Source organism: Bos grunniens, chromosome 16, assembly GCF_055505025.1.
Source record: "Bos grunniens cultivar Pamir isolate PY7600 chromosome 16, Bosgru_T2T1.0, whole genome shotgun sequence".
NCBI classification, from domain to species: Eukaryota; Metazoa; Chordata; class Mammalia; order Artiodactyla; family Bovidae; genus Bos; species Bos grunniens.
Genome location: NC_141180.1, coordinates 15,014,891 through 15,042,203, shown reverse-complemented (window position 1 = coordinate 15,042,203; position 27,313 = coordinate 15,014,891). Strand labels below are relative to the sequence as shown.

At 40.5% G+C, this 27,313-nt stretch overlaps 1 protein-coding gene across 1 annotated transcript in view; it reads right to left on the bottom strand.

Moving 5' to 3' along the window:
* Positions 1–17,928, bottom strand: part of NIBAN1 (niban apoptosis regulator 1) — a 183,889-nt gene extending 165,961 nt beyond the window's left edge. Inside the window, exon 1 of the mRNA XM_086343407.1 lies at positions 17,779–17,928. Coding sequence (XP_086199533.1) covers positions 17,779–17,833 — 55 coding nt within the window. The 5' untranslated portion in view covers positions 17,834–17,928. The remainder of the gene's footprint in view (positions 1–17,778) is intronic.
* Between the last annotated feature and the right edge of the window lie 9,385 nt (positions 17,929–27,313).

The following is a 27,313-nucleotide window of genomic DNA, read 5'->3' as shown; positions in this document are numbered from 1 at the left end:
CTTCTGGAACTTAGAATTCTAGAGACTACTGAAAATGCAGAAAAACGTAACTTCAGAGAAAATGGGACATCCCAGAGTCTAGGTGACATATAACACTTTCCAAAGAGTGTTGAGTAAGGCAACTATGTTATTTCAACTGCAACAGCAAATTATATGCTTCAAGAAGCATTTACAGGACTTGCCCAGTGGTTCAATGGTAAAGAATCCACCTTCTAATGCAGGGACTTGGGTTTGATCCCTGGTCCAGGAAGATCCCACATGCCACAGAGCAACTAAGTCCGTAAGCCACAGGTACTGAAACCCTGCACCTAGAGCCCATGCTACACAAGAGAAGCCACCATGAAGAAAAGCCTGGACACCACAGCTAGAGAAAGTTCACGCAGCAATGAAGACCCAGAGCAGCCAATATAAACAATTTTTTTTTTTTTTAAAAAGAAGCATTTACATTATTTAAAATTCCTAAAGGGGGAAAAATGATGTATTGGCAATACATCATGTAAGATAAGGGCTTTTTGTCTAACCTTTTATCTTAAATATTATTTAAATACACAATAGCCCAAATGTGATCCTATGAAACTTGGTGTATGATAGAGGGAGAGTGAGTTGGAGGAGGGAGAGTGAGTTGGAGGAGGGAAAGAAATTCATGGGAAGGAATATTCTGGAATGAAAAAGTCAGTAAAGATTCCAGACATCCTCTTAAATGTGGCTCTAGGGTCCATAGCAGGAGCCAAGAAGAGAAAATGGGAGAGAAGAAAACGAAGCCCACCATTTAGTTCTTTTCATTGTTTCCACTGTGCTCCTCCTGGCTGGGAGAAAGGGGTAATCATGTTAAGTATTAGGGTTCCACATGTTTCCATTTCTTTAAGATAAAATCCAGAAGATACAAGAGTGTAGCATTTCTTTATAAGCTTAAACATTCAAGAGAGAGAAGTACAGGGGGAGGAACGATTTCACGGCCTCTTTTATCTGAGTTCATGAACGATGAAGTCACGCACCAGCCATTCTGTCTGCCCACCTATGTCTGTGATTCTTCAGTAGCAGGAGGAAGTTGTACTTAAGTTTTGAACCTGAGGCTGAATAATACATCAGATTCAAAGGGAAAACTTACCATTTTCAGGATTTTATGTATAAGTCTGAATTAGAGTGTTTTCTGGTATGGTCTTGAAATTTAAAGCTTAGAGATTTGGGGTTTGGTTAGGTTTGATAGAAATACCATGGACTTGATGAAAATAGCTCTGTACCAGGAGTGTGGAGACCTGAGTTCCAGTCCTATATCTGTCACTGCTAGCTATACAAACAGGAGCAACTCAGTCTCTCAGATCGCAATGAGGTGACTGGATTAGATGTTTATCTCTAAGGTCCCTTGCAGCTCTATGAATCTTCCACCAGTCTTTACTCAAGAGCAGGTGCCTAAAAGAATTATATGAGCCACAGACATGAACCTCAAACGTAATTTAAAGTTTCCTGGAAGCACATCAAAATTTTTAAACAGATTGAACTAATTTTGTTTTATTTGTACGTAATGTGGAGATCAGTCCTGGGTGTTCTTTTAGAAGGAATGATGCTAAAGCTGAAACTCCAGTACTTTGGCCACCTCATGAGAAGAGTTGACTCATTGGAAAAGACTCTGATGCTGGGAGGGATTGGGGGCAGGAGGAGAAGGGGACGACAGAGGATGAGATGGCTGGATGGCATCACTGACTCGATGGACATGAGTCTGAGTGGACTCCAGGAGTTGGTGATGGACAGGGAGGCCTAGCGTGCTGCAATTCATGGGGTTGCAAAGTCGGACATGACTGAGCGACTGAACTGAACTGAATGTGTTTTATTTACATATGTATTTAATCCAACAGGATCAAAATCATATCACTTCAATGTGTAATTGCTATTAAATAATATTAATGAGATATTTTACATTCTTTCCTTTTTCTACTAAATCTTCAAAACTTGATACATATTTTATACTTGCATCATATCTTTATTTGGATTAGAGGTATTTCAAGTAGTCAATAATCAAGTTTAGAGGGCTTGAATTTTTCTTACCTAAAGATATAGCTTACCTTCAAAGTGAGATTACATTTAAAGGAGAAAAACTATTCATTAAAACCTTAGGGTCAACATATTGAGGAGATGTTAGGGAAGGGATGATCAACAAAGTGATAGGAGTTTTTATGGTAACTGACAAATGGAAGGATACAGAAGGAAGCTGTGTCACGTGGAAATTCAGGGGTTGGACAGAAATGATGTATGCCACCTCCAGGCCTAGTCAATAAAATGTTTGCCCCTAATTCAACACCGTCTCTTTTATATACAGACATACGCAGTGTGTTTAGTTAAGGTCTCTGTGGTCATAAGAATAGAGAAGTCACTAGATCAGGGGTTCCTAATCTGGGGTCTATGGATCTTTATGGGATCTTCGGACAGAATTCAGGGAGTCCAAAAGTGGAATGGGGGGAAATAACATCTTTACTTTTATTAACTTCCAACACGAATTCATCATTTCCTTCAATTATGAATGTAGGCAAACCACAGTAGAATTTAACAGAGCTTGTGACCTCACCCTCGCCAGAGATCACACATTCTTCCCGGCGCATTTCATTAACTGCACATCATACAATAGCACTTCATCAATGTGACAGTGGTTATCAGACCCTCCTCGGGACCTTATCATTGAATGCATTAATAAAGAGACACATATATTATTATGTCACAGGTTTTTAATATATTTTGGTATCTGTGTTTCAATAAAATTGGTTTCTCTTGTAAGCCTATGTATTTTTTTTTAAATTTAAAAATGTTACTATGAGAAGGAGGTCCACAGATTTCAACAGACTGCCAAAAGACTCCATGGGCAACACACTAAAGGGAGAGAGTCTGGGTCCTTGAATGACCCTAACACCCTTCTCTATCCCACACTGAATCATATTGGATTGTGTAATGAGTGAGAAATAAATCATTATCATGTCAAGTCACTGATATGTGAGGAGAACTCAGCAATTAGCCCACTGTAGTGTACATTGAAATGTGGCTTCAGGCCAATGCCAGTTGGTTACAACTGCAACCAGATTCCATGCACTGAAGAGACAGGCACTGGCAATGATGTGCTGGTAAACTGAGTCTCAAAAAAAAACAAAAAAAAAGACCTACCATGGCTGATTTTCAACTACCAATACAATGGCACTGAACTCTGAATTAGAAGGGTTGCCTGGACTTGGGCTTGAGCCAGTGTGAACTGACTCCTGGCCTGTCGTTGGAACTGCTCTCCCCCTAACAGTTCCTAGAAAGGTGTCTTGCTATTGACATCCCCTGGCTGGAGGGGAAGGATGTATGCAGAATCTTGAGAATAATTGCTGGAAGGCTCCTATTTAAACCATCGTGTCTGACTTTTTCATAATGAATAAATAAAGCAGAATACCTTAGGTGCAGCAATTTGTACATTCCACAAGCTGTTGAAAAGAATCTAATTAGTACTAATTACAATACTAGAGTGTCCCAACAAATTATAATGCCATTGCTTCTGTAGAGGCATTGTGTTTAAACACTCTGAAACATTAATTAGTCTACAGAACAAATGTGTGAGATAGGTATTATTCAGCAGTGTCTGGAAGCCAATTATTTACTCTGGGAAAGCCTGATACTGTTTCTGATAGTTAAAACAAATTGACAGTTGGACAGGGAAATCCCAGAATTACATGAACTTCGTGTCTGAACTCCTTTTATTTCACTGAGCATTACTGCTGTCCCCATTTTACACCCGAGGAACGGAGCTCAGCCAGTTATCAGACCCAAAACGCACAGAGAATCCAGCCTCAGACTCCGCAAATCCTCAGGAGATTATCATGCTTGTTTTTCTAATTTAAAATCTTCTTTTATGAGTCTTTTTTGTCTTATTTTCCAAATATATTTTATTTTATAATGAAGAAGCTGTTTAAAGGGACCATTTTATTAAAGTTAAAGTGACCTACTATGCTGCTTTCGCTTATTTATAAATTCCCTATTATGTCTGCTAACATGCAGACAGATTTTACTTTCTGGATTAAGCTACGTAAAATCTCATCTACTGAAAATATTCACTTCAAAATATAGTCAAATCATTTAGAATTAAGCTATGGAATCAAGAGTTTAGTAAATGTTTCGATCTCATTTTAAAATAAATAAGTTGGGCTTCCTTGGTGGCTCAGTGGTAGAAGCCACCTGCCAGTGAAGGAGACACGGGTTCAATCCCTGGTCCAGGAAGATCCCACTTGCTGAAGAGTAACTAAGCCCGTGTGCCACGATCACTGAGCCTGTGCTCTAGAGCCTGGGAGGCATTAACTACTGAGCCTAAGTACTACAACTGCTGAAGCCCAAGAGTCCTAGAGCCTGAGCTCTGCAACAGGAGAAGCCACCACAATGAGAAGCCCTTGCACCATAACCAGAGAGTAGCCCCCTATCACCACAATCAGAGAAAAGTCTGCACAGCAATGAAGACCCAGCACAATCAAAAATAAACAACTAAATAAAAATAAAACCATAAATAAATAAAGTGAATAACTCACTGTTCAAGCTCATGCTCCTTTTCATCAGAAAGGAGCTATGTGGACAAGAAAAAGCTATGTGGACCAGGACTGCAGTTTCTAGAAGAACATTTGATATTCTGATGCTTATTCTCTGAGAAATTCACTTGCCTGTCAAAGAGTAGACACTCAATACACATTAGTGTTTAATGTTGCTGTTATCATTATTATCACTCCTCAGGCCAGGAGTTATCATTTTTAGTTAAGAATTGATATCCCAATTGAATGCACAGGTCTTATTTATGCTCCAAAATTCTTAGCTGCTTTAAATCTAAATTGTTGTTGTTGGTTAGTCGCTCAGTCATGTCCAGCTCTTTGCATCTCCATAGACTGTAGCCCGCCAGGCTCCTCTGTCCATGGGATCTCCCAGGCAAAATTACTGGAGTGGGTTGCCATGTCCTTCTCCAAGGGATCTTCCTGAGCTAGGGATCAAACCTGCATCTCCTACATTGGCAGACAGATTCTTTACCACCGAGTACATTTCAATTAATGACTAATTTAATCCCTCTTTACAATGAAACAGTTGGAAATATTTATACTCCAGATATTCAATTCAGTCCCTCAATCGTGTCCCACTCTTTGTGACCCCGTGGACTGTAGCACATCAGGCTTCCCTGTCCATCACCAACTCCCGAAACTTGCTCAAACTCATGTCCATTAAGTTGGTGATGTCATCCAACCATCTCATCCTCTGTCCCCTTCTCCTGCCTTCAATCTTTCCCAGCATCAGGATCTTTTCCAAGAGTCAGTTCTTCTCATCAGGTGGCCAAAGTATTGAAGCTTCAGCTTCAGTATCAGTCCTTCCAATGAATATTAAGGACCAATTTCCTTTAGGATTGACTAGTGTGATCACTTACTCCAGATATTGCACAATATTATTAACGTTGTGAGTGAAATTTACCTTTATTCTAACTATGTCTGTTTTGTTTAGACCATTATTCAGGCTTCCCCGGTGGCTCAGCAGTAAAAGAATCCACTTGCAAGGCAGGAGACACAGGAGATGCAGATTCGATCCCTGGGTTGGGAAGATCCCCTGGAGGAGGCAATGGCAACCCACTCCAGCATTCTTGCCTGGAGAATCCCATGGACAGAGGCTACAGTCGTGGAGTTGCAAAGATTCGGACACAAATGAAGCAACTGAGCACAGACAAATCATTCAGACATACCTATCTAACTCACTCAGCATGACCTGCATAGGAAATAATTTTAAAAACAAGCATCTTCAATCCAAATTGGGAAAACTTCTGAATTCTTAAGCTAATCCTTGAAACTGTCAGTTGTCCGGTGTGATCCCCCAAGGTAATGGCACAAGACAGCACTAACTATGGCCTTTTTGAAAGAACATCCACAGTTTCCTTTCATTTCTCAGTCAATCCTGCTCATCTGTCCTGGCCCCAGACCAGCCCCATCTCAGCAATTCTTCATGAAGATCTGCTCCACTCCTCTCCCAAACCTACTGAGAATGTTGGTAGCAGGTAGTACAACTACATTCTCCAACTGCTGTTCCAACAGACCCAAAAACGCAGTATTCATATTGCTCTTTCCTAGAGACCTGGAGACAAGAATTATTTCTGTGTTCCATTTCTCTCCTCATTGTGTTCATATTTTCCTCTACTTTAGCACATGGAACATATTTATAAAAAACTGTCTTAACACCATTGTCTGCTGATTTCATCATGTCTGTAATTCCTAAATCTGTTTCTATTGATAATTTTTTTCCCCTTTGAGTTATGATCTTTTCCTGTTTTTTCATTTGCCTGGTAATTTTTTTATCAGATGCTGGGTATTATGAATTTTACATTGTTGAATATATATTTTACTGTATTCCTATAAGGAATATTGGACTTTGTTCGGGCATGCAGTTAAGTTACATAGGATCAGTTTGATCCTTTTGAGGTTTGCTTTCACATTTTTTTTTATTAGAGCAGGTTCAGACCAGTGTTAGAGTTTAAAGTTAATTTCTGTTCACTACTACTTACGACTTGGAGAAGGAAATGGCAACCCACTCCAGTATTCTTGCCTGGAGAATTCCCATGGGCAGAGGATCCTGGTGGGCTATAGTTCATGGGGGTCACAGAAAGTCGGACACGACTAAGCGACTAACACACACACACACACACACACACACTACTGAGGACTCCACACAATGCTCTATGTATTACAAGATCTTTCTCTTATATTTTGTTGCTGTTGTTGTTTTTCTAATGTCCTTCTATTTGGGATGATGGGGATGTAAACTATTTCTAGCTCTGGATAACCTCCAGGAACTGTTTGACTCTATAAAATCAGATACACGTGATCGTCTCTTCTAGAAAATGATCTTATATTACTTCTCTGCTAATTTTCTCTTCATTTTCTTTGTTCTCTATTTCCGAGAACTTCAGAGTCAGATATTGAAATTTTTGAATTGACTCTTTAATTTTTAAATATTTTTTAACATTGCCTCTTCTATTTCCTATCTTTTGATCTTTTTGCTCTATTTTTACAAGACTTTCTCAACTTCGTTTTCCAAAGCAACAACTGGATTTCTAAATTTCTTGATCATTAGATTTTTAATTTCCAAAGATTTTTCTTATTCTACTATCATCATTTCTTGCATTGTCTTGCAACCTGAACTTGTTTTCCAAACTCGATACTTCTCTTATTTTTTAGGATATTCACTATAGCTTAAATTTTTTTCTCCTTTCATTCATTTATTAAGCAAATATTTATTGGTAACAAACCATGTATCAGACACTGATCTCTCAAAACAAAGACCTTGCTCTCATGAAGGTGAAAGTCGGTGATAGGTATTAAAAAACTAGCAAACACATTTTATTAAAATGTTGGTTGGTAATGAGGATCCCTCCACCAAACACTCTCTCACTTGCTCACTACACTCCACCCCTGCCACTCTTTCTTCAGTTTGCTCAAGTTTCTTTTTCTCCTTCCCTTTCTATACACTGTTTTCTATGCTTAAAATATTCTTCCTTATCCTGCTGAGCACTGTATCTTCAGAGTATCTCATCTCCTTGCCCTACCATCAGTTTTCCAATCTCACTACACTTTCTATTCCATTCATAACATTTATAAAAACTTGTAATGTTGCTTACTTACCACATAATAGCCATTCATGCTTCTTCCTTGCCAAGTGAGCCTGATTTTGTTCAGGTGTCGTGATAGCCACGGGCTTCAGAGAAGACAGGGCCTGGCCGAAGCCAGGGGTGATTCTGGATCAGTCTAACAAAATCATGATAATTCCATACTATTGCTAGTGATGGCTTAGGAAAGAATGTGTGACCCAATTCTGATCAGTGGGTCACATGTCAAGGGAAGTCTGCTATGAGAAGCTGGAGAAAGTTTGCTCTTATAAAGAGACTAAAAGAATAGATAGTCCTATTCTCTGCCTCTGGGACATTGCTTTACTTAAGAATGTGGTATCTCTCGCTACTCTAGTCATCTTTCAACAGTAGGAGTGCTAACCCACAGAGAGCAGAAAGACAAAAATAAGCTGACTTTTGATGATATCACAGAGCCACTAAATTATTCCTATCTTCATGCTTCTTTACATTCCAGTGAGCTCTACTTGAGAAATCTACTAGATAATGAGCTTCAAATACCAAAGAGACATCAGCATAAGGAGTGATGAATTAAGTAACATTTACTTGGAAAACAAGAAGTAAATAAGAAAAAAAGAATATAATGTAATGGTTATATGTTCTGACACAGCAAAATCATAAAATAAAATTGGAGAATTGTGATGGCATGTATAAAACTTACTAATTCTTCTTTTCAATTTATTTTTTAATTGGAGAAAAATTGCTTTACAATGTTGTATTGATTTCTGCCATACACAATGCAAATCAGCCGTAATTATACATCTATCACCTCCCTCTTGTGCCTCCCTATGAATTCTTAAAACATTTGTTCAACAGTTTTCTGCAATAATTGATGGTGGTAATAGTCACATTATTGTTTCATACAGTTGCATGTATTAAGTGGGATAATGCAGAATTTGAAGGTATTTAATTCCATTATCTATTGTGACTTTGAGAACCAAGAAAAAGGAGACAAAAATATAATGTAGGACATACAAAGTTTTTTTCATTGTTCTATTAAAATGGTCCAGAAGCAACGGGTAACCCAGCTGGCCTCCCTAGGCCCAACTGTCTTCTTAAATACCACTTTCCACTAAGAGAAATCAGGGATTCTTTTAGACATTGCTTATTGCAAGTATGGGGTAGGAAATATACATGATGAACCAAGGACATTTTGACCTACCAGAAGAAAGCTATCAAACACTAGGAGGGTAATTTCAAAAGGACTCAGGAGCCAACTTGAAAAGGCTTTCATTGTCCATGATGGGAATTTTCAATAAGGATAAGAATTTTTAGTAAGCATAAGAATTACAACAAGCTCATGAGTTAATAATATTTTTTAAATTAATTAATAATCTTCAGAGGACGATAGGAAACCTAAAATTATTTTGAAAACTGTTAAATAAAATGAAATGGTAAAGTTTTTTATTCTGCCTTTCCTATGTGAACTATCATTTGAGGTCACCAAATAGTAAATAAGGAAAGTAGCACTACATAAAGTTGGTCAATCTAATAAATGAAAACAAAATGACATAATTAGAATATCACCATTCTTTGATTCCAGAGATATCAATGGGTCTCAGCAATGAGCATCAATAACTGCCAAGTGAAAATGAAAGTGACTTAGTTGTGTTCAACCCCATGGACTATACAGTCCATGGAATTCTCCAGGCCAGAATACTGCAGGGGGTAGCCTTTCCCTTCTCCAGGGGATCTTCCCAACCCAGGGATCAAACACAGGTCTCCCGCATTGCGGGTAGATTCTTTACCCACTGAACCAGAAGGGAAGTCCAAGAACACCGGAGTGGGTAGCCTTTCCCTTCTCCAGCAGATCTTCCTGACCCAAGAATCGAACCAGGGTCTCCTGCACTGCAGGCAGATTCTTTACCAGCTGAGTCTGCTAACATCACCAAAAGAGACAACCAAATGTTAGGCGCCTCCAAATGAAGAACACAGCACCACCTATAGCCTTGACAAAAGTATTAATTCTCAACCTGATCACATCTCAATATCCCTCTGTCAATCTGCAGAAAATATAGGAGAAATGTGTGGAACGGCACCATGAACAATTTCCAGACTGTGGGAAAAGTACATGTCCAATAGTCCAGATCTGTCAATACATTATTTGCAAGTAAAAATTAGAGACGTAAGGGAAACCTGTAGATTAAAGACAGATTTTTGTAATGGGCAAGACTAAACTATAGTGTTTAAAAATACATTGTTGGGTGATAAAACCATAGGAAATGTCAGGAAGTCATTACTATACAATCTAGGATGCCTAGTATGGTCGTTTGTTATATTGGCAGCCCCTAAGGAATCACAACTCATGGTATTCATGACTTTGTGGAGTTCCTTCCTCTTACATCTGAACTGGCCCTGAGATTTGCTTTAACCAATAGAATATGGCAGAGTAATACTGTGCTGTTCCAAGGCTAAGCCATAATAAGCTCTTGTCTTTGCTTTCATGCAAACTCTGACCTAGTACTTTATTTTTTTAGTAAAGAAAAACTAGCTAGTTCTGTTCAATTTTATTTGGCACTAGGGGCAGAATATATCCTTAGACCATAAAGGAGAATAATTCTCTGTTCCACAATTTGGAAACTTTTAAATAGTATTTTCAATCACGAGATCTATTATTTTCATTTGTCTCTCAGATGAGTAACATAAAAAATAATAATAATAATAAAACAATTTTGTCTACCCTCCTCAAAAATCAATCTTGATTTTTCTTCTGTTGAAGGAACTGTGCTGTCAACAGTCAGCTGTCAATCCATGAGGCAGCTGTAATTAGGATGGAGAATCTGACCATGGGGAATGACTTCATTTTTCTTTTTAATTTGAAGATAATTGCTGTACAGAGTCACGTTGTGTTGGTTTCTGCTGTACAACAACATGAATCAGTCATAACTATACACATATATTCCCTCACTCTTGAGCCTCCCTCCTCCCCACCCCGTCCTATCCCTCTAGGTCGTCACAGAGCACCAGGCTGGGCTCCCTGTGTTATACACCAGCTTCCCACTAGCTATCTATTTTACATACTGACCTAGCGTTTTAAAATTCAGGACCCTGTTGGCGAGACCAGTATCTTTAGGGCTGAACAACAATCTCTGGGAGTAGTTTTTTGTTTTTTTGTTTTTTTGGGTTTTTTTTGAGATTACAGAGGGGAGGCTTCTGGGATGCCTACTGAAGCTCTTTCCATTTCTTAACCTGGGTGATGGCTACAGGATATTCACCTTGTAATGATGCTCTAAGCTATGCATTTGTTTACATGGTTTTGGAGCCTATGTTTTATTTTTAAATTAAAATGGTTTTAAGAAAAAGAAAAAAAATCCCCATGGTTTGGCATAGAGACCTTTATTCCTCTTCCAAAATTCCTTTGGACTGTGGACTTTTTATTTATTTATTTTTAGACTATGGACTTTTTTAAAAGCACTCAAGGCTTCTAGTTTAAAACTTTTGATTTATTCTAATCTATCCACAGCAACATCCAAACACATCAAGCAGAGAAATATAAACTTCTTTGGATCTTAGATCTTGCGATTTGTAAAACCGAATTAATTTCTTTCATATATAAATCTTTTCTTCACTCCTGTGAGAAAAAACATATAGTACAAAAAAAAGAGGCACTTTTATAAACTGGCTTGCATTTTCTTACTGGCAGCAACTTGCTGGTCTCTTTTTAAAATGAGTTTTCCAGCTTCAAAGGAGAAAATGTGTATTACATTTGGGATTGTGTGTGTGTGTGTGTGTGTGTGTGTGTGTTTTAGTTTGGAACTGTTAGAATTTTAGCCCTCGTGTCACATTTTACTAAAGTGCTTTAAAACAGATTGTAGCAGATGAATTGTGCTCTTTTGTTCTCTTGTCTTCCTTTTCATTATTATCCTCACCTCTGACTTCATTTTCCATTTCACAAGGCAAATTGTTGTAGGTATCTTTTTTCTTAAAATGGTGTTAGCTAGCTTCACTGACAAAAGAAAAGAAAATAAAATTTCTGGTTAAGGGATCAAAATTCACTGTCATACAGCACATGTTTTGTAAAACGTTCACAGTCCATTTACTTTGATTGAATTAGAAACTACTGTCACAAATCGCGCTCCTGCTATTGCACTTCTTATCTGGGAATCCAGTTCAGATAATAACCCCAAAGAATAACAGAGTACAACCACAATCAGTTCAATAGTTCACAGCAAGATAAATAAATGAAAATCACTATGGGCATCGTAGGAGTTACTATTATAAAAAATAAATAAATAAAATTTTAAAATCATTATCGTCATTCTAGGAATTTCTATTACTAAAGCACTCTTGAGGAAGTGGTTCTCTCGTAGCAAATGTCCACAGGAGAAAAATGTGTTTCATCAAGACCAGATCTTGATTTAGCATCTGACTCTATGAATTCCTCAAAGCATGAACTGGGACTCAAGAGGGAAGACCACTCTTTCTTCCACAAGTACAGGAGAAAATGTTGGTTTGTCTGAGCCAAGTGTCCTTATTTTTAATGAGATTTATTAGATTAGGAAACTCAATTCACATTAAATTCTTAAAGTCTTGATTTCCATTCACAAAGACTAAAGGTAGCAGAAAGTAATAGTTGCCACCAGAAATTCCCAATCTGCAATAGTTTTCCTAATGCAAAACTCCTGCTAGCTTCATTCAGTTCAGTCACCTCATTAGTAGACTGGTATTTTTAAAATTAAGATATAATTTAGATGTATATAATCAATATACATTTTTGCATTATTTATACTGGATCTTCTTCTTTTCTCCCATCCCTGCTATTTCCACCTGAGGCACTGCAATTCCTCACTTCTTAGGCGAACTCATTCATTTCTACAAATTAGGACTGAGACAAATACTTATGCAATAATTCTTACCCACTTCCTACTTTATTCGGATTAATTTTTCTTACAGGGGATCTAGGAAAGCGCTACACTTAGTGTACTGGCTAATATGCTTTGGGCCATAACAGAAAACAGTTACATTAGTTAGAGTTTGACTGTGAGTAACAGTAATGGCACAGGGAACACTGGCTTAAGTAAAACAGAAGTTTCTCTCTTCCTTATTACGGTCCAGAGGTAAGTAGTCCAAGGCTGGTATGGAAGTTCTACTACATGAAATCCTCAGGACCTGGGCTCCTTTTGTCCACTTCATTTTGCATGAATTCCTTCTTAAAGAACACCCCATAGTCCAAGATGGCTTCTCCAGTTGTGTTCACAATCTAGCCAGCAGTATGGAGGACAACAGAAAGAAAGGCACACCCTTTACTTTTAAGATCACTTTCTGGAGATGACATACAACACTTCTATCTACATCCCATTAGCCAGAACTCAGCTACACGACCCTATCTAGTTGCAAAGGAGACTCCTACTAGGTGTCTTTATTCTAGGAGTTCATGTGGCCAGCTAATACTTGGAGCTTCCATCATTTTAAAAAGCAAGAGAGTATTATATTAGGGGATAACTAGCAGTCTCTACCAGCCCAACTTGTATCTCTCATAACAAGAAGTACCCAAAAGTAGGGCAGGCAGTCAGTGAGGTTTGTTGGGCTCCAACTTCTCCTCTCTGAGGCTGCCTCGGCCTGGCACAGCTCCATGTGTCGCCTCTGTCTTAAGCTAGCTCCCTTCCTGCTCCTCAAGACAAAAACAGCAGTTCTAGGCATCATATTTCAGATGCAACAAAATCCAAAAGAAGAGGAGGAAGGATGTATCTCTTCCCTCTGTCCCCTTTTGAAAAGGGAAGAAAATTTTCTTAGAAGCAGCTGGCAAAGTTCCCTTCAAATCTCAGTGGCCAGATTTCATCACAATCCCATGCTTTGTACACAGCTGACCCTTGAACATCATGGTGGTCGGGGGGATGGGTGTGAGTGGTACCCACCCTCCACACAGTTGGCCCTGCATATATGCATTCCTTGGTAACAGCAGTTCCTCCATATCTCTGGTTCCACATGTTCAGATTCAACCAACTGTGAATCATGTAGTACTGTAGCATTTACTATGGAAAACATATCTTACCCATGAGTTCAAACCCATGTTGTTCAAGGGTCAACTGCAGTCACTGATAAGAAGACACCACCATGATAGGCAGGGACCCATCAGCACCCACCTCTCAGAAGCCATAAGTGGGGCTAACCTCTCTGAAACAGAGGGCTGCACAGAGGTTCAGTACCCTAACAAAATTGGGGCTCTGTTATTAAAGAGGAATGGGGAAAGGATGTTGGGGTGGCATCTAACAGTGTCTACCACAGTCTGTATCCTAAAGTTCCATACAGTTGACCTTTGAACAACACAGGTTTGAACTCTGTGGGTCCACTTATCTTTTTCAATAGTAAATACTATAGCACCACACAATCCACAGTTGACTGAATCTAGGGATGTGGACCCATGCTCAGTGAGGAACCGCAGTTATTAAGGACCTACTATAAGTTATACGCTGGAGAAGGCAATGGCACCCCACTCCAGTACTCTTGCCTGGAAAATCCCATGGATGGAGGAGCCTGGAAGGCTGCAGTTCGCACAGAGTCGGACACGACTTAAGCGACTTAGCAGCAGCAGCATAAGTTATATGCAGATTTTCAACAGCACAGAGGGTCTGCACCCTTAACCTTCATGTTGTTCAAGGGTCAGCTGTACTATTACTAGAGATAAACTTATCTCTAAAATCAGACCAGTTCTCATACCCATCTCCTACCAACAAATTACAAGTGAAGAAAAAGCAGTGTGTAGACTAATAACTACACATCTAGGTTGCGTAGACCACAAACTTCCTAGTGTCCATGCACCTGGTCTAGGCAGACTTTTTACTCCAGACACTACAATCAGCATGAATTTCCCATTTCAGCTGAGTTAGCCCTTATGGTATAAATAGGAGAAAATTTCCCTGAGAGAAATACATGTTGTTTTTAAGTTGAAACTTGCTTCTTACTTTATAAGCATCAGATCCCTTATGAGCGTTTCAGAAGAAGCCACTTTACAGGTTCAGTGTGGCTGACGATGCAATAGTAAGTCTAGGAAAAGCAGTTTTCCTGACTGCTGCTGCCAGGCCTGGAAGTGTCCTCCAGTATTCTCCCACCCCCACCAAGAACCCACGTAGCCGTCAATTCTCAGCTACAGCACTGAATTTCCAGTGCTTTTCTGGCCCTCCACGGGACATATGTGGGAGAGTTTTCAAGTTTGTTTTCTTTTGATCCATTAACAATTCAACGGCACTTTTTTTAAGGAAACAAAATTATTGCCTTAACAGGAAAACACTGTTTTTGGAGCTGTAGTTCACTTCTAGGCATACTAAAAGCTTGAAAGGAAAAGAAAACAAGTCAGAAAAAGAAAAAAGTGCCCTAAAATGACCACTGATGCCTGCATTATATGAGCTTTCTTTTTCCTTAAAGAAAAATCCTTTTAGGTCACTACTAAAAAGCATTTCTGAAGGCTAACAGATGACACCACCCATGTGATTACAAACTGATCTTAGTATTATTTATGAATTGCATCATTTTATCAAGGGACGTTACTCAAAGACTTTTAGACCCTATCCTCAAAATGTATTCTGTCCTTAAGAAACATGAGCCAGTCAGTGATTTTCAAAACTAACATCTTTAGAGACAAAGTAATACCTTTAACACTTCTGACATCACTACCTAGAGATTGACTAAATCCTAAGAAAGAAATTACTTTTGAAATATCCGTGTGACAGAGATCACTATTAACACAAAGTTTTGAGGCACACGAACCAGATGGCAGCTGTTAAATGATTGGCCGAAAAGCCAGTGCTGATTCAGAATCATCAGCCTACTAAAATACAGCTGCTCTCAACACGTACAAGATTAAGTTAACAAAATTCACTGCAAATATATTGACTAGTTGTCCTCCATGTTGGCAAAGTTTATTAAGCTTGAAGACAAGTTATTGTCTCAGCTACAGGAGCTTTCAAATCCATACCATTTCACTGGCAGCTACTTTATGAGAAACAGGTCATAAAATTGTGTTTAAACTTTACCGTCATATTTTCAATTGTTCTGCTTACGATTAAATAAAAGCCTGAGAATATTTATGGGCTGAAGGATGGGCAAAGCAGTGAAGACAGGGTTATGGTTTTTTTTCAGGGATCTGGGGCTTAAAAACTGTCAGGAAATCACAGCCTCATGACCTTCTTTTGGTCATGCACTAACAATTCACAACACCATGCATTTTTCCAGTGCTGTTTTCTCTTTTTGGCAAGACCAGTATTCTCAAATGAGGAGACTTCTCATTTTCTCTGGAGGTATTCTAACTTTAACTCTTTTCTTGCCTCCACCCCTACATATTTTGAAAGTGCCCTCCCAAACAAATAATGAGGAGACATAAGAGAACAAGACTAGAGGATATAATGACTGTCACACAATCTGTTATAGTTTTAATGCATTCAGAACACATTTATTACCAACCCTTCCTGTGCACTAGTTATCTCATATTTTTGTATGTGTAATAATTTGATTTCAGAATGAAAAAGGTAACACATTTTCTTATCATATGAGTACATCAGCAGCAATAACTGTGGTAACCATGAAGTCTTCAAGCAAGTTAACCCCTCATATGGCTGGACTTCCAACGATTACTGTAGATGGCCATGCTACAACTTTATGTGTTTCTAAGCTTTTCAATGAAATACGGTTTTATAAAATAAATGCCATAAACCTATTTTGCTAATAACTAAATGCAAGCCCCTTCTCACAATGTTCTATTACATTGTTCTTCCAGTCCCCTACACACTGATATCGACAATAAGCCTGTAGCCAAATTTGTAAGACTAAGGCACACTTAGTTTAGCTTTGTTTTCTAATATAAATAAATCATCCATCTTTTCCCACATGTTAAATAAACAGCAAAGGAATACTTGACCAAATTTTGCTCCCTGACAGTATGGGCTGTTGGTGATCAGCAGAGCAGAAGTCTGGAAAATCAATTAAGTTGCTCTCACGTGCCCTGATTTGATATCCGTTTTAAGTGGTTTTCAACGTTGTGGTAACTGCAAGGAAATACGGAATAAGCACACTAACTAAATCCTTTCCTCTTAGGAAATGGTTCAGGGGCCAGAAAGAGGTATCAGAAAGAACTTAATTTTTTTTTAAACAGAATTAGGATAAAGCCTAGAGTATAATACTAGTTTAGCAGGTATTTCTAAAGCCAGAAAACACAAATTCACGAGCTAACCAACTGTTAGGTAGTGGTTGTTGGCAAGATTTGTGGGGGAGGGAAGAGAAAGAGGCCAATTTCACCCAGGAGATAGAGAGTCATGATTTCCTGCAGTTTCAGCTCAGTTTGGGTTTTGTTTTCTTCTGCCTCACACTCTAATGTATCACTGTTTCCCTGAAAGTCGCTCAAGTGAGTTTCTCTCCGTCTACAACTTCAGCCACTGTTACACAACACGCGTGTTCCTCTTTTGCCTGCCTGCCCCCCGGCCCCTCGCGTCCCCTCCGCGAAGGGAACAACCTGGGAGAGGAATGACACTGGCCTTGCTGCCTCTGATGAAACCATCCCGCAAGTGACATTATGAAGTTCAAGGGAAGCTGTGGCCGACGCTGCGTTTTGCAAAACCTGGCCAATATCACCAGGAGGGGAATTCAGCACAAGAGGCCGGGAATCCCCAGGGAAATCTCTAGAAGCGAGGGATATCCCCCCAGTTCTCTTTTCGGCAAGTTCAGAAAGGGCTCAGAACTGTGTGCCATGCCAGGTACAGGGGGGCGAGGTGTTGCTGCGCGGGGGACGGGGGTTGGGGTGTGCAGAACAGACACGGAAAACCACAGAGCGGAGGAAACGGGGGGGAGGGCGGGGGGCTGGGGGTGGTCCCCCTCTCCGCAGCCGGCACCTGCGTTTCCCAACTGTCCGGCGGCGCGTCGGAAGCATCCCGAGCCTATGCGCCCTGGACCCGCGCATCCCACCCCGACCAGGGCGCTCCGGCGAGCTGCCTCCGGCGGGGGGACCCCCCTGGCTGGGGAGGGGCTGTGCGCCCGGGTCATCCCCGCGCCCGCAGCTCTTGAGCCGGCCGTGGAGGGCGGGAGCGCGGCAGGTACCGCGCGGGTTACCCGCTCCCGGACCTGTGCCCGGGCGCCCAGCCTGGCCCCAGGCTCCGGGCGGACCCGTCGCGCTCCCGGGAAACCCCCGGCGGGCGTACCTCGGATGTAGGTGCACTTGCTCTCGTCCAGCTGGCTGGAGGCCGAGCCGCCCATGGTGACGGTGCCGGAGGATGCGGAGCGCCGCGGCTGCCCGGGCGGGAGAGACGGACACTCCCGTCGGCGCCCGCTGCCAGCTCCTGGAAGTTGGTGCGACGGCGATCTGGGCTGTGCAATTAAAGGGCAAACTTCCTCCGAGAGGCGCGGCCTGCCGGGGCGCCTCCTCCGGGTCCGCGCCCTCTGAGGATCTGTGGGCCGGCCCGGAGCTGTCTTCCCGCCCTCGCTCCACGGGTGAGCTCGAGGGGATGTCGGGTCTGGAAGGACTTTTCTTCTCTTCGCTGGCTTCTTATTTTCACCTTGGGGTCAGAGGACAGTTTCCCTGGTGACCGGACACCTCTGAAGCTGGAACCTTCCTCCTCACCTCTCAGGAGGTGGAGGTCAAGGGCCCTTTGCTTTGCACGCCCTGCCCTTTGGTACCAGAAGCAATAGTTCTTTTGGAGCATCACCTAAGAACTTGTTAGAAATGCCAAATCTAGGAGGCAGCTAATTCAATTTAAAGGGTTTATATGAACGTATTTACAAAACAGAAGTAGAATCCCAGATGAAGACAACAAACTTAAGGTTACCACGGGATAGGGGATGGATCCTTTCAGGGGATGGATCCAGGGAAAGATCTCCGGAGAAGGGAAAGGTTACCCACTCCAGTATTCTGGCCTGGAGAATTCCATGGACTGTAGAGTCCATGGGGCTGCAAAGAGTCAGACACAACCGAGCGACTTTCACTCTCACACACCCACGCACACAGTGGATGGATGGGGGGAGGGTGTTGGGAGATTGGCACTGACACATACATACGACTATGTATTAAAAAGGTAACTGACAAGAACCTACTGTATAGCACAGGGAACTCTACTCAATACTCTATACGGGAAAAGAATCTATAAAGAAGAGCGAATACATGTACCTGTATAACGGATACACTTTATTGTACACCTGAAACTAACACAACATTGTAAATCAACTATATGGCCAATAAAAATTTTAAAAAAAGAAGTTGAGCCAAGGACGGAGTGGAGGATGAAGGGAAAAGAGAGAGAAATAGAAAGAAAAAAAAAAATAGGGAGAACCTAAGTTTGGATCCTACAATAGACTCACAGTCCAGCAACTTCTTGAGATTTGATCAAAATCTGCTCTTGCAACTTCAGATTCCCTTCCTTTCCTTGACAAACTAGAAATAGTTCATTAGAAAGGGCACTTGTTCTTTTCCCACAACCACTGTTTAGCTTGGCAGCTCCTCCCAAACAAGAACCAGCTTGGTAGAAGGGTCACCACTCATCTCTCCCTATTCTTAGCAGTCAGATTTTAGTGACTCCTGCTGACTTAACCTTCAAGGTCAAATGATCTGTTCACACAAGAACGAGGCCTGAGGGGGACGTTTTTCTCTCCAAAGTTACTTATCTAGCCTTCTAACACAAAGATTTCTCATTCCTCACCCCCAGCCTCTCACATCTTATGTTCCAGGCCGTCAGTAAATTCTTTCAAATTGACTTTCAAAATATAGTCAGTGTTCAGCCATTTCTCATCCTCTCCACAGCTATCAACCCCATCATTTCTCACCTGGATAATTACACATGCCTCCTAACTGGTCTGCCTCCTTCAGAGAAAAGCCACAAAGTCTGTCACTGACACAAGCCCCGACTTCCTCTCTGCCCTCACCTATCACCCACTCTCCCTCCCCTTCCAGCCCTGCTGGCCTTTTTGCTCTGCTAGAGCACACCAAGCTCAGGGCTTTTTTTTGCACGTGCTCGCTCTTCACCTAGCTTTCTCTTCCCTCAGATAATTCACATGGTTTCCTTTCCAACTGTCTCACTTCATTCAATCTCTACTTAAATGCAGATATATCAGAGATGCTTTCCTTAACCCCCTGTTTAAACACCAGGCTTCATTCCTCTGCCTCTAACCCTATTCATATCACCAGCATCATCTGACATATGTTTCTTTTTGGCTCTCCCCACTGAAATGGAAATTCCATGAGGTCAGAGATTGTCTTTGTTGATGCTGTTGTTGCTGTTTTTTCTTTCTTAAGGGCAGGGATTTTTATGTTCTCTGATAATATGTTCGATGCCTAAAACAGCAGCTAGCACATAGTAGGTGCTCATAGATAACTCTTGAATAAGTGAAGGAATGAGATATAAGAATCTGCAATCAATGGAAGCTGTGATCACAGTGGATCAAGAGCATTTCCAGCTATTCAGTGATTTGAGCTATTCAGTCTTCAACTCTTTTCTCAATATTCTAGTCAGCTCTTAGTATTAAGGGTATCATAAAGTACTCTTGCCTGGAAAATCCCATGGACAGAGGAGCCTGGTGGGCTGCAGTCCATGGGGTCGCTAGGAGTCGGACACGACTGAGTGACTTCACTTTCACTTTTCACTTTCATGCATTGGAGAAGGAAATGGCAACCCACTCCAGTGTTCTTGCCAGGAGAATCCCAGGGACGGGGAAGCCTGGTGGGCTGCCGTCTATGAGGTCGCACAGAGTCGGACACGACTGAAGCAACTTAGCAGCAGCAGCAGCGTGATACACTTTAAATGTATCATATGATACACATTAAATGTATCATATCATATCATTCTTCTCAGAAAAGTAATTCCTTTCATTATACAAATTGGTATAATTATACCTCAGAATGCTGTTATTCTTATTAAAGAGAACTAGTTTGGATCTCCTGTCAGAGTAGAGTTTTAGCTTGTCACCTCTTGTTTGGGAATACACTGAGAAAAGACTGATTATACTGATTTATCATTCTTTGCTCACTTGTAGCATTCACAGAATGAACAAGGTACACGGAAGGATTTTGTATGGTGTAGTTATTAAGATTTATAACCAGACAGTTCCAGCCTGGAACCTGACCTGAACGTGTGACCTGGTCAAGTTTCTTAACTTACCTGTCTTAGTCTCCTTATTTGTTAAACAGAGTTAATAACACTTACCTCATAGTGTAGACAAAATTAAATTTTATTGGGTTTGCGAACCACTTAACCTATCCGTAGGAACACAGTAAGTGTTCAGTAAATGGAAATTAGGATTTTTATTATTAGTAAGGACAACAGTGGTCAGAGAGGCAATTTTCCAGAGAAAGTGGATTTTAATTGGACCTTGAAAATCATTGATGTTATATTAAGCAAGAACTTCTGCTCCCTTTTTTCCCCAAACAAATAAAGCTCTTTTTCCCTAATTGGTTTACAGAAAAAATTAAGGAATTCATTATTTTAGTCATAGTATTTAATATTTGCAAATCCTAAGTGGGAATCATTTTATTAATCACACACTAAAAATGAGTCTCCAAGCAATTCGATAGCTTTTTGAACCAGATTCAATTTCATGTGATTCAAATCAGCTAGTTTAGGAAATTTCCTTTGAAATATTAGTTTTTGTACTGCATCGATATTTGGGGGCTTAAAATACTCTTAAAGACCAATTCTTTCAAGTAAATTTCACATACTAAAAATGGTTACCTTTTTTGACATCTTTATTGAGATATAATTCACTCAAAGTATCTTTTTTTAAAGGAGCAATTAGTTTAATAGACATTTCGCACCTTGAAAACGTGTGCATGTTTTGGGATTCCTTTGCATGTCATAGAATTATGAACCTCTTGTTTGTCACATTCTCATTTGACCTATATACTGTAACATACACTGCATATTAAATTCATTTTGCTTCAGCAGTTCAGTTCAGTTCTCTCACTCTTTGAGACCCCATGGACTGCAGCATGCCAGGCTTCCCTGTCCATCACCAACTCCCAGAGCTTGCTCAAACTCATGCCCATCAAGTCGGTTATGCTATCCAACCATCTCATCCTCTCGTCCCCTTCTCCTCCCACCTTCAATCTTTCCCAGCATCAGGATCTTTTCAAATGAGTCAGTTCTTCACATCAATACTTCACATCAAGTATTGGGAGTTTCAGCTTCAGCATCAGTCCTTCCAATGAATATTCAGGACTGATTTCCTTTACGATGGACTGGTTGAATCTCCTTGCAGTCCAAGGGACTCTCAAGAGTCTTCTCCAACACCACAGTTCAGAAGCATCAATTCTTCAGCTCTAAGCTTTCTGTATAGTCCATATAGTCTCACATGCATACGACTACTGGAAAAACCATAGCTTTGACCAGATGTACCTTTGTTGGCAAAGTAATGTTTCTGCTTTTTATATAGTGTCTAGGTTGGTCATAGCTTTTCTTCCAAGGAGCAAGCATCTTTTAATTTCCTGGTTACAGACACCATCTGCAGTGATTTTGGAGCCCAAAAAATAAAGTCTGTCATTGTTTCCATTGTTTCCCCATCTATTTGCCATGAAGTGATGGGACCAGATGCCACTATCTTAAGTTTCTGAATGTTGAGTTTTAAACCAACCTTTTCACTCTCCTGTTTCACTTTCATCAAGAGGCTTTTTAATTCTTCACTTTCAGCCATAAGGGTGGTGTCATCTGCATATCTGAGGTTATTGATATCTCTCCTGGCAATCTTCATTCCAGCCTGTGCTTCATCCAGCCCAGCATTTGCATGATATATTCTGCATATAGGAGAAGGCAATGGCAGCCCACTCCAGTACTCTTGCCTGGATAATCCCATGGATGGAGGAGCCTGGTAGGCTGTAATTCATGGGGTCGCTATAAGTTAGACACGACTGAGCGACTTCACTTTCACTTTTCACTTTCACGCATTGGAGAAGGAAATGGCAACCCACTCCAGTGTTCTTGCCTGGAGAATCCCAGGGACAGGGAAGCCTGGTGGGCTGCTGTCTAGGGGTCACACAGAGTTGGACACAACTGAAGCCACTTAGCAGCAGTAGCAGCAGCAGCATTCTGCATATAAGTTATATAAGCAGGGTGACAATATACAGCTTTGAGGTACTCCTTTCCCTGTTTGGAACCAGTCTGCTGTTCCACGTCCAGTTCCAACGGTTGCTTCTTGACCTGCATACAGATTTCTCAGGAGGCAGGTAAAGTGGTCTGGTATTCCCATCTCTGTAAGAATTTTCCAGTTTGTTGTGACCCATACAGTCAAAGGCTTTGGCATAGTCAATAAAGCAGAAAGTGAAGACGCTCAGTCGTTTCCAACTCTTTGAAACCCCATGGACTGTAACCTACCAGGCTCTTCTGTCCATGGGATTCTCCAGGCAAGAGTACTGGAATGGGTTGCCATTTCCTTCTCCACAATAAAACAAAAGCCGATGTCTTTCTGGAACTCTCTTGCTTTTTTGATGATACAGCAGATGTTGGCAATTTGATCTCTGATTCCTCTGCCTTTTCTAAAACTAGCTTGAACATCTGGAAGTTCACGGTTCATGTACTGTTGAAGCCTGGCTTAGAGAATTTGAGCATTACTTTGCTAGTGTGTGAGATGAGTGCAATTGTGTGGTAGTTTGAGCATTCTTTGGCATTGCCTTTCTTTTCCAGTCCTGTGGCCACTGCTAAGTTTTCCAAATTTGCTGGCATATTGAGTGCAGCACATTCACAGCATCATCTTTTAGGATTTGAAATAGCTCAACTGGAATTCCATCACCTCCACTAACTTTGTTCATACTGATGCTACCTAAGGCCCACTTGACTTCACATTCCAGGATGTCTGGCTCTAGGTGAGTGATCACACCATCGTGATTATCTGGGTCATGAAGATCCTTTTTTGTATAGTTCTTCTGTGTATTCTTGCTACCTCTTCTTAATATCTTCTGCTTCTATTAGGTCCATAGCATTTCTGTTCTTTATCAAGCCCATCTTTGCATGAAAAGTTCCCTTGGTATCTCTAATTTTCTTGAAGAGATCTCTAGTCTTTCCCATTCTATTGTTTTCCTCTATTTCTTTGCAATGATCACGGAGGAAGGGTTTCTTATCTCTCCTTGATATTCCTTGGAATTCTACATTCAAATAGGTATATATTTGCTCTTCTCCGTTTCCTTTATCTTCCCTTCTTTTCTCAGCTATTTGTAAGGCCTCCTCAGACAACCATTTTGCCTTTTTGCACTTCTTTTTCTTGGGGATGGTCTTGATCCCTGTCTCCTGTACAACGTCATGAACCTCCATCCATAGTTCTTCAGGCGCTCTATCAGATCTAGTCCCTTAAATCTATTTCTCACTTCCACTGTATAATCATAAGGGATTTTATTTAGGTCATACCTGAATGTTCTAGTGGTTTTCCCTACTTTCTTCAATATAAGTCTGAATTTGGCAATAAGGAGTTCATGATCTGAGCCACAGTCAGCTCCTGGTCTTGTGTTTGCTGACTGTATAGAGCTTCTCCATCATTGGCTGCAACGAATATAATCAGTCTGATTTCGGTGTTGACCATCTGGTGACAGCCATGTGTAGAGTCTTCCCTTTTGTTGTTGGAAGAGGATGTTTGCTATGACCAGTGTGTTCTCTTGGCAAAACTCTATTAGCCTTTGACCTGCTTCATTCTGTACTCCAAGGCCAAACTTGCCTGTTATTCCAGGTATCTCTTGACTTCTACTTTTACATTCCAGTCCCCTATAATGAAGAGGACATCATCTTTTTTGAGTGTTACTTCTAGAAGGTCTTGTAGGTCTTCATAGAACTGTTCAACTTCAGCTTCTTCAGCACTACTGGTCAGGGCATAGACCTGGATTACTGTGGTATTGAATGGTTTGCCTTGGAAATGAACAGAGATCATTCTGTAGTTTTTGAGATTGCATCCAAGTACTGCATTTCAGACTCTTTTGTTGAATATGATGGCTATTCCATTTCTTCTAAGGGATTCTTGCCCACAGTAAAACACATTTCCTTATATTCTCCCTTGAATAATCTTTGAAGGTTGTGCTAACTGTAGGCAAACTGTAAAATTAATTAAATTTGTCTCTGAACCTCTCCCATCTTTCCTTAGCACTCTTTTCTCCTCTTCTCTTTGTACAATTTCTAAAGAATGCCTAACTTTATCAACAAAACTCTCATAGGTTGTTGCACAAAATAGAGTTAACTATTGAAAGTCACTTTATGAACAGTTTTTTGTTTCTTTTTTTAAATGAAGCTCCTACACTTACTAGCAAGATTGTTTCAATACTCTAATATGGTCTATCTTTTTCAGAGGTACAAGGTTTAGAATCTCCAGTCACCATTCTGACATTGCCTCATGATTTGGGGAAATAACTTAAATTTTCTCTTTGTATTTATTTTCTTCAAAATGAGTATCTGTGAAAATTAAATGAGATAAGACTACATATATAATACACATAATACATACTAATACGTCCAGCATATATCTCACAATCTCTAAATGAAGCAAGCATGAAAAAAGGTAATAAATGAAAATGTGCTTTATTAACGTAATAATGTTAATTCTTTTTATTCTTGTGCTTATTATAGTACTTTGATTTGTGTACAACAAATCACACTTTCCAGGAGGCAGGGCATCAGGACAAATTTTGAAAGGGAAAGCAATGTGCCTATTATATTTTAGTTGTATATCTGAAAAAAAATGTTTTCTTGATACAAACTCTAGAAAATGAAGCTGGTTGAAATAGAGAGAATATGTAGAAGATGGAATTCAACTTCTGCTCATCAGTGAGTCTTGAGGGGAAGTTTCAAAAGGTCCAAGGATGTGTGGAATTTTTATTAGAAAAAGTCTTTTTTTAAGTTTATAAAGATTGCTTCAGTTCAATGTGCTTTTCAAATATGAATCATCTCAATTGTATGTAGATCTCCAGCACAGTGTAAGACCTTAGACATAGAGTAGAAGTCAAAGTATTTTAACAGAAACTGACAAAGGCTTGAAACTAGGGATGACAAACTCTAGACCCAAGAGGGCAATTAGACGTGTATGTACCAGTCTTCAAATCTAACAAAGACGAAAAGCAACCAAGGCCGCAAGTGAGATGCTGGTGGCCTCGGATCCCTGAGCATAGTTCCAGCCATGTTACTTCCACCTCGTGAAGATGGGTTTTGTGATGGGTTGAGCTGTGGGCATGGTGGTTGGGGTGCTCTTCAGCATCTTTTTCCCTTCTCAGGGCCAGTATATGGGGTCAGGAGCTGATGGGTGGTTTCAGGAAAACCATGATGCAGTGTGGTGGCAGCTTTAGCACATTCATGGCTATCAGGATGGACATACGATGCTAATCAGGGCAGTGTTGCCCGCTATATCCACCCTCTCCCATCAGTCCCAGTCCACGTAGTATGGTAAAACAAGTCTTTGACTTAAGCCCCTTCATGGATCACAGCCTTGTTGTGGTTGAAGGGACTTGCATAACTCAGTGAAGCTATGAGCCATGCTGGGCAGGGTCACCAGAGATGAAGAGGTCATAATGAAGAGTTCTGACAAAGCACGAGCCACTGGAGGAGGGAATGGCAAACCAATCCAGTATTCTTTCTGTGACAATGCCATGAACAGTTTGCAAAGGTAAAAAGGTATGACATTGAAAGATGAGCTCCCCAGGTTAGAAGGTGTCTAATATGCTACTGGGGAAGAGCAGATTGATTTAAGAAAGAAAACTGACAAAGAATAGACCAGCATAGTTACTCTTGCAAAAATCTATGACTGTATTATTGCCATAAATAAACAGATTATAGAGTTCTTCTGAAGTCAAGATTACCTTGTACTTGGACAAGTGGTTAGTTTAGTACAAGTGCACAAAGAGAAGAGTGCCACCTGCTGGACGAGCTGTGATACTCCGTGCTGGGCTGGGACTACATGAAAATGAAGGAAATGACACAGACTCTGGTCCAAATCAAATTCACATGCTTGCCTTTAAATTAGTTTAACAGTCGTTTGGCATTATTCAGCTATTCCTTATAAGCTTCTTTTGCTCAGCTGACAAATGAATTACTCTTCCAGAACAGACTTTTCTGTTGGATTTATTTGGGGGACTAATTCAATTATTTTATATTACGAGCTTATACTAACTGCTTATAACGCACAGTTTGACATTAATTATAATCCATTTTGTAAAGCATAATCTCTTGATTATTTCCTTTTGCAGTCTCAGTTCCCTCTTTTCTATATAATGCATTAATTCTCCTAGTCGGGTAGCAATAGTTGTGAAAAGTAATATGCCAGCGCTCTGACTTCTACTGCAGCGTGCTTGAATCGGGAGATGAGAGGAGGTATTGACAAGCAACTCCAGGGAGATGCAGTAACAGTGGGGCTGGTCCATCAAGTTGGGGATGGATATCACATCACTGAAATTGTTTAGAATTCCTATACATGATAATAAGAAAATGCAAGCTGACTTAGTCACTCAGTCATGTCCCACTGTTTGCAACCCCATGGACTGTAGCCTGCCAGGCTCCTCTGTCCATGGGATTATCCAGGCAAGAATAGTGGGTTGCATGCCCTCCTCCAGGGGATCTTCCCGACCCAGGGATCAAACCCAGGTCTTCTGCATTACAGGCAGATTCTTTACTGTCTGAGCCACCAGGGAAGACCAAAATGACTTAGCCATTTTTTTTTTAATGTGGTATTATCTTTAACTAAGTACAAAGACTTTTCCAATCATGTCACCCAGGAATCATTTTATCCACTGCT